A 20,965-nucleotide genomic window follows, 5' to 3' on the forward strand; every position below is an offset into this window, starting at 1 on the left:
TTACATTATTGACTTTTATTCAGTGATCATTTCATTTATTAGGAAGCTATTATGTGCACAGAACTGCTCTACATTATGGGGGAGATAAAAGAATAATTAAGAAATGCTTTTGTAGAACTTATAGTCATGTTTTTAATGTTGAATACCTTCTAGGTTATATTCTGGGTGTTTTGCCATTGCTCAAACTTCCTACCTATAATTTTCTATCTATTCATTATTACCTGTTCCAAAGGGGAAAGTTATTTTTTCTATTATTCTCATTCTTTGTTCTTACAAAACATTTTTTTTTCAAATTATTTATTTATTTAAAACTTAGATGCAAAATAGGAAAAAAATATAGAAAAATAAAGACAATTTATACCAGAAATGCAGGACTGCTTCAATATCAGGAAAACTATTATCATAATTGAGAACTAGACAAAATAGAGAACTAGAAAAAATAACAAAGTTCATCTGGAAAAACAAAAAGTCAAGAATATTAGGGGAATTAATGGAAAAAAATACAAAGGATGGTGGCTTACCAATACCAAATCTAAAACTATATTTTAAAGCAGATGTCATCAAAACCATTTGGTACTAGCTAATAAATAAGAGTGGTGGATCAGTGGAATACATTAGATACACATGACATAACAATCAAGGCCTATAGCAATGTAGTATTTGATAAACACCCAAACTTCAAGTTCTGGAATAAGAATTCACTATTTGACAAAAATTGCTTAGAAAACTGGAAAATAATATGCTAGGAACTCAGCATAGACCTACATCTCATGCCCTATTCCAAAATAAGGTCAAAATGGATATATGCTTTGGAAATAACAAAGGATAACAAACAAATTAGGAGAACAAATGATAATTTAGCTATTAGATCATTGTAGAAGGGAGCAAGTAGAGAACATTATGAAAGGCTGATTGATCACATCAGAGTCCTGACCTTCTAAAGACTTTCTGGGTGTTACCTCAGCTGTCATCATGCCCCACCTGTCTTTTGATTGATATCTTGGGGCTGTGTCCTGCCTCTCATTTCCCTGGGTCAATCTACATTCAGAGGCTCTTCCATCAACAATTTATCAGTGTCCCAGTTTTCCCACATCACCTCTAACATTCATCATTATCTTTTCCTGTCATCTTAACCAATCTGACAGATGTGTAGTAGTATCTCAGAGTTGTCTTAATTTGCATTTCTCTGATCAATAGTGATTTGGAACACCTTTTCATATGACTAGAAATTATTTCAATTTCTTCATCTGAAAATTGTCATATCCTTTGAACATTTATCAATTGAAGAATGGCTTGATTTCTTCTAAATTTGAGTCAATTCTCTCTCTCTCTCTCTCTCTCTCTCTCTCTCTCTCTTTTTTGGAAATGAAGCCTTTTTAGAACCTTTGAATGTAAAAATGTTTTTCAAGTTTATTGCTTCCTTCTAATCTTGTCTGCATTAGTTTTGTTTGTACAAAACCTTTTTAACTTAATATGATCAAAATTATCTATTTTGTGATCAATAATGATCTCTTTGGTCACAAATTCCTTCCTCCTCCATAGGTCTGAGAGATAAACTATCCTATGTTCTTCTAATTTATTTATAATCTCATTCTTTATGCCTAGATCAAAAACTCATTTTGACTTATCTTGGTGTATGGTGTTAAGTGTGGGTCAATGCCTAGTTTCTGCCATACTAGTTTCCAATTTTCCCAGCAGTTTTTGTCAAATAGTGAATTCATATCCCAAAACCTGGGGCCTTTGGGCTTATCAAACACTCAATTGCTATAATTATTGACTATTTTGTCCTGTGAACCTAACTTATTCCATTGATAAACCAGTCTATTTCTTAGCCAATACCAAATTGTTTTGATGACCACTGCTTTATAATATAGTTTTAAATCTGGTATAGTTAGGCCACCTTCATTTGATTTTTTTTTTTTCATTAGTTCCCTTGAAATTCATGACTTTTTGTTCTTCCAGGTGAATTTTGTTGCTATTTTTTTTCTAGATCAGTAAAATAGTGTCTTGGGAATTTGATTGTATAGCACTAAATCAATAGATTAGTTTAGATAGTATTGTCATCTTTATTATGTTTGCTAGACCTATCCAAGAGTATTTGATATTTTTCCAATTCTTTAGATCTGACTTTATTTGTGTGAAAAATGTTTTATAGTTTTGCTCATATAGTTCCTGACTTTTCCTTGGCAGATAGATTCCCAAATATTTTATACTATCAACAGTTATTTTAAATAGAATTTCTCTTTGTATCTCTTCCTGTTGGATTTTGTTAGTGACGTATAAAAATTCTGATGATTTATGTGAATTTATTTTGTATCCTGCAACTTTGCTAAATTTGTGGATTATTTCTAATAGCTTTTTAGTAGAATCTCTGGGGTTCTCTAAGTATACCATCATATCATCTGCAAAGAGTGATAATTTGGTTTCCTCCTTACCTACTCTAATTCCTTTAATCTCTTTTTCTTTTCTTATTGACAAAATTAGCATTCCTAATACAATATTAAATAGTAATAGTGATACTGGGCAACCTTATTTTACTGCTGATGTTAATATAAATGGTTCAATTTTATCCCCATTACATGTGAATTCTAATTTTCAAAGTTATTTTCTTCTTTAAGATCTTAATGACTTGCCAAAGTTATACAACTTTGTATGTAGTAGATAGCTGAGAGAGGATTTGAACTCCAACATTCCTGACTTTAAGTTCAATGTTCTATCTACTGCATCACTTAGCTTAACAATACTAATGAAATCATAGATCTTTGAAGTACATAATTATTAATTAAAAGCTACATCCATTTCCTTTTTTTGTTGTGGTTTTTTTCCCCAGATGTCATAAATTTATGATATGAATAAAATATTTCAATTGAGACATTACTATCTCAGAGTTAGGCTTTCTTTGAATATTGGACATATTTAAAGAAAATAAGTAATGGCATTTATTACTCAGCCCATTATATATATGTGTGTGTGTGTGTGTGTGTGTGTGTGTGTGTGTGTGTGTGTCGGTGGGGTAGGGAGGGTTGTGTGTGTGGGTATATTTGTGGATGGAAGTATGTGGAGGTGTGGGGGTGTATCCGGTAATGCCTTTTGTCAATATAAATTCTTAGGAATATTTCCTTGATTACAATTAATGCTCAATTAAGCATCTCATTCCCTTAATTCTGTTCTCTTTTAAAATGATTGATTTTTTGTTAATGCTTATTTGCTGATAGTGGTATTGGTGGTTGACTGTTTTGATTTTGTTTTGTTTTGTTTTTCCATATCTGGGGCAATATTACAAGGAATTAATTAAAATCTCTAAAAGTTTCAAAGAAATTTAGTATTTTAACAAAAATATTCTGTTCATGTCTTCCCCTTGATTCATTTTCACAGGATGTGTGATACAGGAGAAGGACTATTCACCTTTCAAACAAGAGAAGGAGAAATGATCTATCAAAAGGTACACTCTGCAACCTTGGCAATAGCAGAACAACATGAAAGACTAATGCTAGAGATGGAACAAAAGGCCCGGGTAAGTTCCCCTTTCTGTACCTTAAATATTTAGAACACAATATGTGAAGTGTGAGCAAATCTGTGCTTTTAGAATATTCTCCCTTCAAGATTAAAGTAATTAATGTGCCCATGGGTACAAAACTATTCCCTTACAAGATATTCGGTCATTACTGATGTTATTAGAAATAGTAATCTAGTCAACTATACTTCACTTGTTCAGTATTTCTAAACAGGGTATTTTTCTTTACATATATAAATGTTCATTCTTTGCTACCTGAAATAGAATACATCCAATGGAACATATAGAAGAAGAAAGGCCATACTACTTGTGCTTTCACTAGACAATGTTACCTAGAAATATGAAGTTTCTATTGTATATAATGGACAGCTGGGTGAGTCAGTGGATAGAGTTCTGAGTGTGAAGTCAGTTCAAATTTGACTTTAAACACTTGCTGTGTTACCCTAAGCAAGTCACTTAACCTTGTTGATTTCAGTTTGATTTCTTCAGTTCATCATTAGCTAGAGAATGAAATGAGAAATATTCCAATATCTTTGTGTTGAAAACTCCAAAAGGGGATCCTAAATAATTGGACATGACTAAAAATAACTAAATAACAATAATACCCTTGCCCTTTTCTGGTTGCTTTTTATGTTCAGGTTATTCTATTTTCTCAGTTCTGTGGCCACTATTGGAGATTTTGGAGGTTGTTATATTCTCTTTTTAGGGGGAAATGTGTACATAAACGTACATAAACACATATCTACACATGCATACATATACAATAGCTGAGTAATACAATATTTACCGTATAAGGAAGTTGTCTCCTATATAGACTTAGAAAGATATCTTCTTTGCAACTCTGAATTTTGTAACAAAGGATAACAAGACATAAGAATCATTACAGCTAATAAGTTACCATTATGAACATCACTGTAAGAAAATTGTTCATAAACTTTCAATAATTTTGAAGAAAGGACAAAGGAATAACTTGTAGTTATAGGAACAATGACAGTATCTCTCTTATTTAGAGCTCAAATATAAATAGTAACTGAAATTAAAGAATTATAATGGCAATATAAGTTGACTTGTGCTTTGCTAAATAAGGAAAGGCTACAAAAGAAGAATGGAAGAGAGGGAGGAGGAGAGGAAGGGAGAAAGCAAAGTAGGAAAGAAGGAAAGATTGGAAGTAGGGAGAGAGGAAGATAAGGAAGGAATGAAAAGAGGGAGGGAGGGAGGAAGGAAAGGAGAGCAGGAAAGGAGAAAAGGAGAAAAGGAGGAAGAAAGGGTGAGAAGGAGAGAGAGCAAGGGAGGGAGATGATTTCTAGTCTAATTTATTATGAGTAAATTAAGTCCTAGTTATATGTTGATCTGAGAAGAATGATTCTTAATTATATAATATTTTGAAAAAATATGGAAAATATTTTTAAATTCAAAAATAAGGAAAGGAATCTCATCAATAGTCTCCTGGTCCTCTATTCATTTTAATGTTTTAAATCTACCACCTAAAGACATTCATTCAAATGTTTATGATTCAAGTAAAAACCAGCGTTATTACTGAAAATTGTTACCTCTTTGAATTCAGAGGACTAGTGTTATTGCTGAGATTGTGAAGATAATTTTTATCATTCATGAAGGAAACTCTTAATACTCCCAATAAACTACTTCATTCATTAAGATGCTAACAAGAAGTTATTTTTCTTTTTCCTATATGATTATGAGAAGAGATGCCTCATGAAAGAAAGAGCAGTTTTATCAGATGTATAGAAGTGATTCTCATTTAGATATAAGTTTAATAAAATTGTCGTTAAAGTCCCATCCAATTTGAAATTCTGTGATTCTTTAGTTATGATTTCTGAAAAGTTATTGGATTATTTCTTAAATTATCCAAAATATGAGTTCCTAGGTAAAAATACTATTTGTATCACATTAGAAATTAATTCACACATTTGCACAACAGCAAGTTCAACTTGGATTCATTTGAATTTTCTTGAAAAATTGTTTTTTTGTCCAGCTTAATAAATACATTCTTCTATCATCTCCATAAGTTTCTTCAGCATTTTCTTCCTTTTTAGGTGAGTTATAACTCTTCATACAAGTAAAATCCTTAAGTTTCACAACATCTTCAAAACAATAACTTCTTTCCCTTCATTTTTCTCTCTCTACATACCTTTAACAGAAGATACTCTACTCTAATGAATGCATTTTGATCCCTGAAACCTCAGAAAAAAATCTTGGGGTTTACAATCCTGTTTTTTCTTAAGGACAATGCCTTAAATACAAATCATACTGGCTCCAAGTGATTGGCCAATTATAGGTTCCAGGCCAAGATCCACTTGGTCATAGTGTGGGGCTTGATTGGCTCAGAGTAAATGTAAATAGCACTGGTTTCTGTTTTGGCCAGAAAACCTATGAGTCTTTTCCTACCAGACTGATTTTTTAAAATTATTTTTGATTAGGTTAAATAGCCCCTTCTCTGTCTCATTTCTGTTCTAGTTTTAGTTAGTGAATGGGTATTGCCTCAGTCAAACCGAGACCTCTTAAATATCTTAGCTTAAATGGGCCAAGGTCTCCTAGTGAATCCAGGACCATTTCCAGGCATCCTGATCTTACCATTGGACCCAGATGGTTCTGGAGAAGAAAGTGAGACTGATAACTTTTTCACCTGTCTCACTTAAATCCAACAGGTCATGGCATCATCTCTTAATGCCACGGTCCCCTTCAAGAACCCATAACTTCCACAACAAACTCATTAATTATGCTCTGATGATAGAAGCTCCTTAAGTTATCTAGCTAAATATAATTTAATTATTCAGTATAATTTAATTTCTATTTACTATAAATTCCATTTTGTCAGTGATGTTTACTCATTTCTAAATTTGTGACAATTATAAAAACAGAATTCTAATTCCCAAGCTATTGTTTAATGACTCTTTCTGGAATTGTCATTGATCTAGTGATCTGAAATTCTCCAAGCCAATTTTTTTTTCTATGAAGAAAAATTAATGTTATTTTTGACAGAATCAAAGAGGATCAAAGAGAGAGAAATGTCCTTTTAGTATTATAGTATTGCATGAACTATTTTTAAAAATCTGTGTAAAATGTCAAACCATTTAAATTGGAGGGTATGTTATAATAATAATATTCACATTAATAAAATGATTTAAAGTTTACAATGTAGAATTCTTCTTATAGTAAAACTATCAGTTTTTATTTATTATTTACTACTTATCTATTTAACCATTTACCGTTATTATTTATTATTTATCATTGATAAATAGTAAAATACAATAGTAAAAAAAAATACTAATATTTTGCAGAAGAAGAAAACAAAGTAAAAAATGCTCTGACTTCCCCATGATCACATAGCAAGTAATTATCAGAGTTATTATTCAGGCCCAGGTTTTCTCATTCTATGCCAAGCACCATTTATCTGTCTAAGTGAAATTCATTAGCATCATAGGGAAATAGCAGCTTTGATATAAAAAGAAATGATGGGGAGCAAAAAGTGGCATTAAATGAAAAGTGCTGAAAAGAAGGCAATCACATGGACTTTGCTTTCCTTGAACTAGATAATAATCAATGTTTAAAAGCTTAAAGACAGTATTAAGGATTTTATACTTTAGAATCTTTTTCATATACATCTACAAGAACAGTTTCTTAATTTGTTACTTAATAATCAAGGAGAAATAGTGTGATGTAATGGAAAGAGAAATTCCTTGAAACAGGAAAGTCTGTATTCAGATTGTGTCTTTTACTTATACTAGCTTTGTGGCCATGAATGATCAACAATTCTCAGCACCATAGATAACTTTTCTAAAACCATAATTACTCAGACTTACCAAGTGCATTGTTATAGGGAATTTCTACCTCAAATGTTTAACTCATTAAATCATGTTTTGACTGAAAAGGGATATATAAAGCATCTGCCATAATTTTCAACTCTATGAAAGATACTGTTGAAGAAACATGTATAGAGTGATATTCAAAAGATGTCAGTCAAATTAATGAGGTTGATGGTATTATTAGGGTCTTTAATTATTAGAGGGCTTTTATCATATCTCATTACTAGGTCCAATCATTGTGAAAGCTGATTAAATCTCAGCACTGGGTAGCATTTTATCCACCCAGGATATCATGGGATAAAGCTACCTTTTTGTACTAGGCCTGTGAAGTGCGTGTATCTGTATCTATGTCTATGTGACACAAAACACACATGTACATATGTACATACATGCCTACATACATACATATTATATATACATATATGTGTGTGTGTATATATATATATATATATATACACAAATAATTGTTCTCTTCTCTCATTAGAATATAAGCTCTTTGAAGGCAAAGGTTATTCTATCATTTTTTCCTGCAAGTCCAGAGCTTAAGCATACTTCTTGACACATGGAAAGTGCTTAATAAATGCTTCTCGACAGACTTAGTATGTTCATAAAATAATCAAAGAATATTTTCTTTTTTTATTGTAATAGTTGACTTTTTTTAAAATTTATTTATTTAATAGCCTTTTATTTACAGGTTATATGTATGGGTAACTTTACAGCATTAACAATTGCCAAACCTCTTGTTCCAATTTTTCACCTCTTACACCCCACCCCCTCCCCCAGATGGCAGGATGACCAGTAGATGTTAAATATATTAAAATATAAATTAGATACACAATAAGTATACATGACCAAAACGTTATTTTGCTGTATAAAAAGAATCAGACTCTGAAATATTGTACAATTAGCTTGTGAAGGAAATCAAAAATGCAGGTGGGCATTAATATAGGGATTGGGGATTCAATGTAATGGTTTTTAGTCATCATCCAGAGTTCTTTCTCTGGGCGTAGCTGGTTCAGTTCATTACTGCTCCATTGGAATTGATTTGGTTGATCTCATTGCTGAGGATGGCCAGGTCCATCAGAACTGGTCATCATATAGGATTGTTGTTGAAGTATATAATGATCTCCTGTTCCTGCTCATTTCACTCAGCATCAGTTCGTGTAAGTCTCTCCAGGCCTTTCTGAAATCATCCTGTTGGTTATTTCTTACAGAACAATAATATTCCACAATATTCATATACCACAATTTATTCAGCCATTCTCCAACTGATGGGCACCCACTCAGTTTCCAGTTTCTAGCCACTACAAACAGGGCTGGCACAAACATTTGTGCACATACAGGTCCCTTTCCCTTCTTTATAATCTCTTTGGGATATAATCCCAGTAGTAACACTGCTAGATCAAAGGGTATGCACAGTTTGATAACTTTTTGAGCATAGTTCCAAACTACTCTCCAGAATGGTTGGATTCATTCACAACTCCACCAGCAATGCATCAATGTCCCAGTTTTCCGCATCCCCTCCAACAATCATCATTATTTTTTCCTGTCATCTTAGCCAATCTGACAGGTGTGTAGTGGTATCTTAGAGTTGTCTTAATTTGCATTTCTCTGATTAATAATGACTTGGAGCATCTTTTCATATTACTAGAAATAGTTTCAATTTCTTCATCTGAGAATTGTCTGTTCATATCCTTTGACCATTTTTCAATTGGAGAATGGCTTGAATTTTTATAAATTAGAGTTAATTCTCTATATATTTTGGAAATGAGGCCAAAGAATATTTTCCATATCAGTCTACAAGAGACGTAGAGAAACAGATGAACACAGACCGGAAATAAAAGACCTAAGACTTGGATTCTGGGTGAAGTAGGTATTGGCAAACCTTGCTCTTCTATATACTCTCCTCTAGAGTCCATATTCTCAGTTGTAGTGTTAGAGAAGCAGAGAAAAATCCTCCTAGCTCAGGAGGTAAATCGAGAGGGGAACCACATGGCCAATGAGAAGAGTTTCTGAACTCCAAGTTCCTGGTAGAACCCATGGTGACAATCAGGGGCTATGTTATGGTATGAGTTCCTGAACTATCTTCTAAAGAAGTGTCAGAGTTGAAAAACCCTAATTTTCAGGAGGGTTTATAGAAATAAAAGACCAAGAGAAATTCTAAACCCCAACTTTATCAAAGAATAGTGACAGTCCTGAACTTCAAAATCTGGGATAGGGAGAAAATGATGAAACATCCTTTCTCAGAAATGGCAGCAGTCAAAAGCCCCCAGGACTAAATTTATGTCATGTCTACTGAGAACTTGGAGGTTCTGGGCCATGATTTATATAAGGCAGAATGTTGTGGTAATTGAAGTTCTGGATTTTGAGTCTGGAAGACGTGGATTCAAATCCTGTTTCTGACACTTCCATTAGTAAAAATATGCGGCGGAGAGGGGAAGGAGGAGTGGATGAGGGATTATCTTTTTGAGTTTCATTTCCTCTTCTATAAATTGGGCAATATAATATTTGTAGTACCTGCCCAATAAAATTGTTATGTAGAACAATATAAAATGTTATACAAACATCTAATCTAAAGATTATAATCACTTTTTAAAAATATTTTGAAAATAAAAGGCCTTTTATTTTCAAAATAGTTGCAAAGATAGTTTTCAACACTCACTCCTGTAAAACCCCATGTTCCAAATTGTTCTCCCTCCCTTCCTTCACCCTCTTCCCCAGAGAGCAAGTAAAACAATATATGTTAAGCATATTCAATTCCTCTACACATTTCCTCACCTACTATTCTGTACAAGAAAAATCTGATCAAAAAGGGAAAAATATGAGAAAAAAAAGCAATGGAACAACAACAAAAATGGTGAAAAAACTATGTTGTGATCCACATTCAGTCCTGTTGGTCCTCTTTCTAGATGCAGATGGCTTTCTCCATCACTACTCTACTGGAACAACCTCATTGTTGAAAAGCGCCACATCCATCATCATCACATAATGTTGTTGTTGCTGTGTTAAATGATCTCTTGGTTCTACTAACTTTACTTAGCATCAATTCATGTAATTCTCTCCAGGCCTCTCTGAAATCATCCTGCTGACCATTTCTTATAGAAGAATAATATTCCATAATATACCATATTTTATTCATACCATAATTCATTTTATTCAAACCATAATTTATTCACCCATTCTCCAACTGATGGGCATCCACTACTGCTGGATGGATCAAATGGTATGAACAATTTGATAGCCCTTTGGGTATAGTTCCAAATTGTTCTCCAGAATGATTGAATCAGTTCACAACTCCACTAACAAAGTATTAGTGTCCCACTCTTCCTCCATCCCCTCCAGCATTTGTCATTATCTTTTCTTGTCATCTTAATCAATCTGAGACATGTGGAGTGGTACCTTAGAGTTGTCTTAATTTGCATTTCTTTGATCAATAGTGATTCATTTTTTCATATGACTAGGAATGGTTTTAATTTCTTTATCTGAGTCTGTTCATAACTCTTGACCATTTATCGATTAGAGAATGGCTTGTATTCTTATAAAATTTGAATCATTTCTCTATATATTTTGGAAATTAGGCCTTTGTCAGAACCCTAGAATGTAAAGATTTTCTCCAGTTTTCTGCTTCTCTTCTAATTTTGTCTGCATTGGTTTTGTTTGAATAAAATCTTTTTAAATTAATATAATCAAAATTATTATCCATTTTGTATTTCATACTGTACTCTAGTTCTTCTTTGGTCACAAATTAGTTCCTTCTCCACAGATATGAGGTCCTTTGTCCTTTGTTTGCTTATAGTGTCACTTTTTATGTTTAAATCATGAACCCATGAGGGGAGGGGTGGAGGTAGTTGGAACAGAAGTATTTGCAAGGAACAATGTTGAAAAATTACCCATGCATATCTTCTGTCAATAAAAAGCTATAATAATAATTTTTTAAAAAGCTAGCTTGGGCCCCAGGCAAGAAAACTAGACTGTGAAGGAGATGATAATGGATTTGGACTTTAAAAAAAAGAAGTCTATATTCCTCAGAAATACCTTTCTTCAGTGTCCAACTATTTAGTTGATTAAGTAGTAATGAAAATTTTTGTAGTATTGTTTTTAATAAACATGTATGATAGTATCTATGTAAGAAATTGATATCTGATGAAAAACCACAAAGTATTTTGTATCAGAATGACAGTGTTTCACGTTGAATTTAATTCCATTTATAGCATCATAGTACTGAGACTGGAAAAGAACTTAGAGTCAATTTAATTCAACTGCCTCATTACACAAGAGAAAGAAACTAAGAAAGGAAAAATAGACTTTTCCAAGATCACAGAGGTAGAAGAATCAGGATCTGACCTTGAGTCTTTTGATTCCTATTCTAATGTCATTTCCATTATCCTATACCAATCAACTACTATGTGAAAGCAAGGCTATGCAAAGTTTGAGAGATACACAGATGGAAAATAGCTTAATCCTTACTCTTTAAGGATTTTACAATTAAGTGAAAAAATTATACTTGTACAGGAATAACTTTGAACTATACTTCACTCTGAATAAGTGAATAAATGCAAAGGAAAAATCAGAGTAATGAAAAAAGTTGGAGAGGGATGATTTCATCTGAAAAAAAAATTCACCTGCCAGAGCTAGAAGATCATCTAGGCCAATGTTCTCATTTTTTTCCAGTGTAGAAAGCCAAGATTCAAAAACCTAAGTGATTTGCTCGACATCACACTGGTAGTAGGTAATAGAACATATTTTTAAAATCAGGTCTTTTTATAACTCATTCCCTATACTACCATGCATGAAAAAACTTCTTGACATGTGACCAGATATCTGACTTATGGTACAAGTGGAAGTAGGGAAGATACCCATTCCTGGAATATGTATACAAAGTCAGAGAGATTGAAGAAGGGAGCAAAAAAAAAAAAGAATGAAAAAAGATACTTATTCCAGCTTGATTGGAACATTGAATATTTTATTGAGAACTCTATGAAATAAGACTGGAAAATAGGCCAAAGGTTTTGAGGGTCTTTAAATGAGATTAAAGGACCTAATTAAGTATTATATAGACAATGGAGCATCAAGGGATTTTTGTTGTTGTTGTTGTTAAGTCCGGGAGGTGATTAATTAGATGATTTGGGAATTGGAGTGATTAGCGACAGGGAAGATCATTTAGGAACAGTCTAGGCCAAAAGTCATGAGTATATGAACTAGAAAGAAAATAACAGAAGTGACTAGGAAGCACTATTTATATTAAAGAAAAGATAGAAACTAATTGGAATGAAGAGAGTGGAATAGCCAGGAAAAATATCAAAGCTTTACCTATGTACCCTATGTGTCAAGATAGCTCCCACAATTTAGCATCCCAATGCAGGAATTCTCTCTGCTTTGACTAACTCATATACTCCAACTTGCCTTTACACTATCAGGTCTAAAATTCTCAGATATAGAGCACAACAATAATGGTAGAATTCAAATTTGCTTAACACCTTAAGGGTAATCCTTTTGGGGATAGGAATACATTTTTATTATGAAATACTCATGAGCCTCCACTTTTATAATTCTAACATAAACTCAATCACCTGGGTAATATTAACTCTTAAACATAAAATATTTATTTAATAACAAAGCATAAGAAATAAGTATATTTCTTATTCAATTATTCAATAAAATATAATTATTCAATACAATTATTCAAAAGATAGGAAGTGTAGTAATAAGCAATATAGCACAACATATTACTTGTAAACCTAGATCACACTCTCCTGCTAGTTTATATGGTATTCATGAGTAAAGCAGACAAAGGTAAATAAATGAGGAAGAAAAGTTCATGTCTGTGAGGCAAGTCACAACTGCTATCTGCAAATATTGCTGTCTTTTGTCCCTTCAAGAATAATTTGTACAATAAATGGTCAATTCTCTAAAAGTTGCTCCTCTTTCTAGTCTTCACCCACTTCTTGCTAAGAAAATCCTCTCGTCTTCTACTTGAGCTGTTGAAATCACCAATAAAAGGGTACAGAGAAAAATACTACATCTTAAAAATAATAAGTTTCCGTAAGCTAGAAAACTGCAAAACTAGTCCTGTTGGCTTTCTAAATAACACACAAAAATTCAGACAGCTCCTCACTCAACTATATTTTGTGTTGTCCAATTAACATCTGAATCTTGCTACAAAACAAATCTCAGGTTGTTTCTCTAGGAAATATAAACAAGCCCAGCCAAATCTTCACTCAATAGAAAAACTGTGCCTTGCAATATGTTAGCGCATGTTCTTAGGAAAGCCTCTCCAAAGCAACTCTTTCCTTTATTTTTCCCCTCTCCAACAAGAAGATAGCAGCAGAAAGCAACCAGGCACTTATATGAGAAAGTTACTTCTTTCAAACTGAAAATGGAGCTAAAGGATGATAGCTTAAACTTCAGCAGAGTGCACCTCTACTCCAGTCTGTAGACTCTCTGCCTTTTCTTCAATGTACTTCTCTTCCAATAAGCAGGTTTTTAAGTAAAGCAGCCACTTTTATGTTCCTGCTTGCATCTTTTCACTCAGCTTCTGCTGTTTTCTTAATTGCTGCTGATAACCTCTTAACTCCCTACCATCTGGGTTCTTCACAGCTTCTAATGGCACAAATTAGAACCTACTAGTGGTCAATGACTCATCTTTCCCTTATGAGATAAAATACACAAATCCAACTCTCTGTCATTTATGAAACCAATAATCCTTATTTAATATCCTCCACTGTTTCCAAAGAGTTATTTGATTAACTACACTGTGAGTTTTAACCTCACAACCTTTAAAAAGTCACATGCAAATGAGCTGAGGGACCACAATATCCTTGAGCATCAGTCATTTCTCTCCCCTTAAAGAGATCTTTTCAGTTTTCTATCCAGTCTTTATAAATTGTGTTTCTGCTTAATGGAAAAAACTATGGATTTTTAACAGTTTTTTTGAGTACAACATTTCTTTTTCTATGCTTTTCAACAACGAAATTGCTTACTCCTTGGGGATGGAAAGATTGTTTGTAGTGTCAGCAAAACTTGGAAAGTCAGGAAAAATCATATTAGGGCCAAGAATTATTATTTCAGTTTGAAATTTTAATTGAATCTCCAAGAAAGGGCATTTAACAAAGTCAGAAAATCAGGGTTAGACTATATCATTGAAAATGAATTAATTAGACTTGTTCTTCTTGACTTTGGAATTAGCATGAAAAGATAGAAGTTTCAAAGAGGCAAATTTAGGCTCAGTATGAAAACAAATAAAAAAACATCTTTCTATATTTTAGCTATTAAAAAAGCAGGTTAAACTTCTTAGGGGTATGTAGTTTCTCCCTATTACAGGTTTTGTGGAAAAAAGTCAAACTCATTGATTTGCTTGTTGGTTCCTGATAGTCTATGCTTGGACCAATTTGTTGCATGTCCCCATTCAATCTGTAAAAGCAAATATAGCAACTTTTGCAGAGAAGATATGACTTATGCAACATTCAAACCAACAAAATATTCAGAGGCTGATTATCATGGGCATTATTTTAATTAATAAAATTCACTAAAAACGAATCTCTTCAGAGCTTTATTTCTCATTATAGAGATTATTCTTATCCTCATTATTATTGCCATTTAGTCATTTTCAATCATAAATTGAGGCAAACATGGTTAAGTGACTTGCTTAGGGTCACACAGGTACTAAGTATTTGAGGTCAGATTTGAACTCGAATTTCCTGACTTCAGACCTGGTGATCTATCCACTGCATCACTTAGCTGCTTCTCTCCCAGCCTGAGTATCTTCAACTAGAAGATGGGAACAATAATTGTATCTGATTCACTGGGTTGTGGTAAGGATCAAATAAGAATATTTTTTTTCACATATATACATACACATATACACTTTCCAAACCTTAAAGTGCTATTTTAAATGTTAGCTGTTATCTCAGAAATATAGAGAGCACAGTGCAAGTAGAAAAAAAATAATAAAAGTGAAAATCTAACTGAAAAAGCAGTGACAGCCCCAGGGAACACACAGTGAAAACTTTTCTTCTCTTATCTCCAGAGGGGCAGGAGACTTCTAGGAAAAAAAAATGCTGTGTGGTGTATGTGTTTCTGTGTGTGTTTCTGTGTGTGTGTGTGTGTGTGTGTGTGTGTGTGTGTGTAAATATACACACATACATGTATTATCAGAGTGGTCAGTTTATTTGGTATTTTTGTTTACTATTTTTCTTTGTTATGAATGAGGAGGGAAGTATTCAATTGGGAGCTGGGCAGTCAATTTCCAGAAATGACCATAATATAGAAACAAAAAAAATCATCAATAAAACTTACATTTTTAAAATATATGAATGAGGGCAGGAATGGCTTGGAAGTTGTCTTCTGATACTATCCAAAAAAAAATAATTATAATAAAGTGAATAAAATATAAGTGTCATTGATACTTCTGAATGAATGTTATAAGACTTTAAATAATTTAAGTTGTAGAATTAGATAAAGAGCCAATAATAATATATATTGCAATTTCTATTTGCAAATTTAAAAAGCAACATTTGGCTTGTTTCTATTCAGGGAAAATCACTGTGCTTCAAGTGGTGAATAAATTGTCTGTACAAGCCTTAAGGACAAACATCATCTGCATCTCTAAAATACCAGCTGGGTGGCAACCCTGTTTCTAACAGCCTGGAAAATACCATGGGACTTGCCAGTTTTACTGCTGTCAAGAGTTGTCAGTCCAATATCTTTCCAATCCCCAAAGATCTGTTGAGGAAGGGGAAAGGGCCCTAGAGGGTGAGGGAAATGGAACTTTCTTTATCCAACGTCCTATTTTTTGTGATTATTCTCATTTTTATAATATCTCATAGCCATTTTAAGTTCCAGAGCACTTTGTATTCAAATTCTCATTTTCATTTTAGTGTTAGCTCAAATTTCAGAAGATCCCAGTATTAGAAATAAAGATTGGCAAAGATGATATGCAAAAGATATATGTTGCATGCGCACATTTAGAAGGGAAGGACGATGTTATGTGCCAACAGCACAAACCTTCAGATTGAGAATAAATTTAATTTCATAGACAGAATGCAACATGTTTCTCAGTTGGGAACGTGTCGGATTGTCTCACCACCAGATTCCCAGATTTTACAGTTAGAAGGAAGGGGCTTGAGAGATTAAATAAAACTCCTCTTTTTTTTTTTTTTAATAGATATCCACCTCTCTCAAACAGCCCCCCCTTTAAAACCCTTCCCACTCTTTTACATCTTTTTCTTAATACTTCTGTTTTCCCTTCTATTAGTCTTTCCCTTTATTTTCCCCTTTTCCCTCCACTTCCCTATAAAGTAAGATGAATATCTCTGTAAAACCGAATACGTCTGATATTCTCTTTTTCAGTCAATCTGATGATAAGATTCACACAATGCTCATCCCCCTCCCTTCTTTCTTTCAATTATAATAGCTCTTCTTTGCCTTTTTGTGAGATGCAATTTCCCTTATTTTACCTTTTTTCCCTCTTTTTTCAGTACAATCCTCTTTTCACCTGTAGTTTCTTTTTCATATTATCATAATAAAATCAAATTATATCTTCACTCTCTAAGTATATCCATAACAGAAATATAGTTCTCAAGACTTCTTTCCTTTTTACCTTTTTATGTTTCTGTTGAATTCTGTGTTTGAGAGCAATTTTTTTGTCAGTTCTGGTCTTTTAATTAGAAATAGGTGAAATTCACCTATAACATTGAATGTTCATCTTCTTCTCTGAGAGATAATGCTCATTTTAGCTATATATAGCTTATTATTTACTGTAATCCAAGTTCTTTTGCCTTTCACAATATCAGATTCCTTTAAGGTAGAAGCTGCTAGGTCCTGGGTAATCCTAATTGTGGTTCCTCAGTATTTAAATTGTTTCTTTCTGGCTGCTTGCAATGTCTTTTCCTTCAATAATTCTGAAATTTAGCTATTATATTCCTTGGGGATTTACTTTTGGGGTCTCTTTTAGGAGGTAATCTGTGAATTCTTTCAATGGCTGTTTTACCTTCTGATTGTAAGATATCAGGGCAGTTTTCCTTTATGATTTCCTGTAAGATAATGTCTAGGTTCTTTTTTTTCAACATGCCTTTCAAGAGATCCAATAATCCTTAGATTGTCTCTCCTAAATCTATTTTCCAGATCAGTTGTTTTTCTTAGGAGGTATTTCATAGTTTCTTATTTTTTCATTTTTTTTTTGTTTTTGTTTTTGTTTAACTGATTCTTGAAGTCTTATTGAGTCATTCACTTCCATTTGTTCAATTCTAATTTTAAGATACTTAAATGAAAACAGGTTTTCTTAGGCTTTATCCAATTTTGTCATATCTCAAAGATTGTACATAATCTTTTCAATATGGTTTATGTTTATCAAAGAGAGATAGAGAGAGGCTTTCAGAATATTATATTCTAAGCTTTCTATTTCTTTACAATTGTGGCTACTAAATCAGGTATGGTACTGACTACGAGTTCTTGGATCCGTGGAACTTGAATTCTTTATTTTTGATGCTTTATGTGGAAATTGTGGTTTTAGTTATAATATTCCTAGGAATTTTATCTTGGTGTTCCTTTCAAATGGTGACCTATAAACTCCTATTTCCAATTTGTCTTCTGAATGTAATAGATGTAAGCAGGTTTTCTTTTCTTTTTTTTTTAAGATAAACTTTCTCTTATTTTTTGTCATTAGACTTTGTTTTAATATTTCAGTTGCCTCATAGTCATTAAATTCTAATTGGTGCATCCTAATTTTCAAGGATTATGTTGTTCAAACAAAGTTTTGTATTGTTTGTGCCAAACTTAATTTTCTTTCCAATTCTTCTTACATAACTCATTTCCTTTTAATTTTTTTTTACTCTAGAATTCAAATTTAAGTTATAAAAACATTTCAAGCACTTTGAAAAAAACTGTTGCTTTTAGGAATTCTTGTTGAAGTTGTACCCAAACTGTTTTTCTTTGAGACTTTGTTTGTAGATATATTAGAATTATTCTTCTCTTTAGACTTTGTGTATAATTATCTCTGTTATCATTATAGCTCTTTATGATGGGATTTATTTTTTTTACTTGTTTGCTCTTTTCTCTAGCTTACTTCCTAACTTTGGACTTTATCTTATAATCGGGTACTTTGTACTTTTGGAGGGAATTTTCAGATTGGTTCTAATACTACTGTCTTGAACATATTGAATATTGTGTTATTCTAGGTTCTAACAAGTGGTTAAAAGTGGTTCTGACTGGTTATTTGCAAGCTTTCATGAATCCCAAAGTAATCTAATCAAAGATAAAATCTGATAATTACCTCTCTGGTTTGAGCTTTGCCAGTTCCTGACAAAGTTTTTGGTCTGAGCAATAAGTAGGACTGCCATACCAAGTATTAGTTTCCTTCCTCAGTCTTCCTTGGACCTATAACCTACAATTGAGCAGTACCTATTTCTGCATTCTATACACATTTAAGGTCCTTGTGTTAGATCTGGGATCTCTTCTTGATCTAGCTTTTCCCTGAATTGCAATGCCCTCATTGGTTCACTTCTTAAACCCCATCTCTAATGTCCACAGATCTCTAGTCCCTATGTTGATCTGTGCTGGAAAAAAAAATGATACACTATAACTTTTTTTTTATTTGAATTTTCTGACCAGGATAAGATCTGGTGCATTTTCTAGATTTATTTTGAAATTTTTTCCCCCTGGGGTGAAAGGTGCAATAATGTCTCTATACTTCTTCCTGCTATTCTGCCATCTTGGTTCTGCCTCCCAAAAGTATCATTTTAGCCTTAAAATATGAAATGTTATAATTTACTGGTCATAAATCATCAATAAAATTTTTGTACTATTAATTGGAAGTTTTGGTCTCTTCCTAGGTCAAATACATAGATAGATAGATAGATAGATAGATAGAGCTATATAGATATACAGATATATTTTTTCTAAAACTTGTTTCTCTGTTTCTCTTTCATGGACATCACAACATATGGAAGTGATGTCCATGAAAGAGAAACAGAGAAACAAGTGTTAGAAAATTCATAGATAATTTATGACCCTATTGTAACAGGTAATAATGTTAGCTTAAGTAAGGGTCTGTGCCTTTCTGCCAACTATCATGAAAAATAAAATGAGGAAATCTAGAACTACTGATGGGAAATATAATTCACATTTTTATATAATTCCTTTGTTGATGCATAATGATTATAATGAAACAACAGAAGATCAATTCAAATTGATGATGGGAAGTTAAACAATGATGTTTGCTAATTTGTTTGCTAATAGTAGAATGTAATTTTAAATGTTAATAAAAAAGCCCAGGATATATTTATGCATTAATATAGGACATGCATATAATTATATATGTCTAAATATAATTATATGAATAAATATGTGTGTATATATACTTATATGCACATATTTTGGCTACATCCTACCTGTCCTCAGATACACATAGACATAGTTAAGTACATACATTATAGAAGTAGGAGGAAAAAATATTGTCCAGTCAAGATAATGGTTTTGCTACATACTGCAGTAATGAAAATTTCATCTGTATTGCTTTCTTCCCACAAAACTTGCATTGAATATGCTAAATGTCATTTCCAAAATGTTTCTTACATATTGTTTAAATCTTGTCTACTTGAGTACATTTCATATTACAAGGAGAAATATCATCCCAATATTAAAGAAATGAGAATTTCCATGGTAACAGATGCAATTTTATTTCTTTTGTTTGTATTGATGGAATTGAACAATACAAAGGAAACTCTAAAAGGATTGTTTTATTAAATGGTAACAATAGATTTGAAAAGGCTATTCAAAATTATGCAGCACTCAATACAACCTATACATTGTTGAATAACATAAATCAACAATTAAAAAAAAAACCACTTCCTTCTTGTAAGGACAGATAGTGAAACAGAAACAAAAATGTAGGTTAATAGCATGCTAAGCTATATTACAGTGATTTAAAAGAATTAGATTTGAAACTTTATGGGAAGAGAATTAAGGGATACATTTCATATGTTACTATAAGCTTAACTGTCCAGTTATGAGATTTAAGCAGCCTTACATACATTTTATTGTGCTTTTGGAAAAACAGTTTATTACCATCCACCAGAACCATGTATCATTTCTGTTATATCTGCAGGCCACTTTCTGCAAGGATAATAAAAACCATAAAATCATGCTTATAAGTAATAAGGGCTAGTTCTCAAGCTTTCCCTTATACAAACATTGGGCATTTGTTGTGCAAGTTATAATGTGTTTTTAGCAGTATCTGCCCTCAATGTACAGAATTTTCAATTGTTTTTATAAAGATTCTTGTAATGCTAATTAGTTCAGAAATTCAGACAACATGTGTGTTATATACAGAGTAGCCTTTTAAATATCTCTCTTTAATCTGAAAATTACATAAATAGATTGAATTACATTATTCAACATGATTTATACATTTCAAATAAGACCAAAAAGAATAACTGCTCAAAGTGTTAATGCAAACATTTAGTCTAGAATCAGCAATCTCTGATCTCTTTGTGAAGTAGAACTTATTTATGCTAGTTTGGCAGCAATTTTGGTTTATATGTGGTTTAAAAGACACATTTTTAAACCACTTCTATTTTGTTTAAAGTGTAATGAAAACATAATTTCAAGTTCTAAGTTTAGATGACTTCTA

The 20,965-nt window shown here is 32.4% G+C and overlaps 1 protein-coding gene across 1 annotated transcript in view; it reads left to right on the top strand.

Moving 5' to 3' along the window:
• The window catches only part of DOK6 (docking protein 6), a 672,272-nt gene that overhangs the window by 499,689 nt on the left and 151,618 nt on the right, over positions 1 to 20,965 (top strand). Inside the window, exon 6 of the mRNA XM_031946695.1 lies at positions 3,376 to 3,514. Within this exon, the coding sequence (XP_031802555.1) occupies positions 3,376 to 3,514 (139 nt within the window). The remainder of the gene's footprint in view (positions 1 to 3,375; positions 3,515 to 20,965) is intronic.

Source organism: Sarcophilus harrisii, chromosome 1, assembly GCF_902635505.1.
Source record: "Sarcophilus harrisii chromosome 1, mSarHar1.11, whole genome shotgun sequence".
Taxonomy (NCBI): Eukaryota; Metazoa; Chordata; class Mammalia; order Dasyuromorphia; family Dasyuridae; genus Sarcophilus; species Sarcophilus harrisii.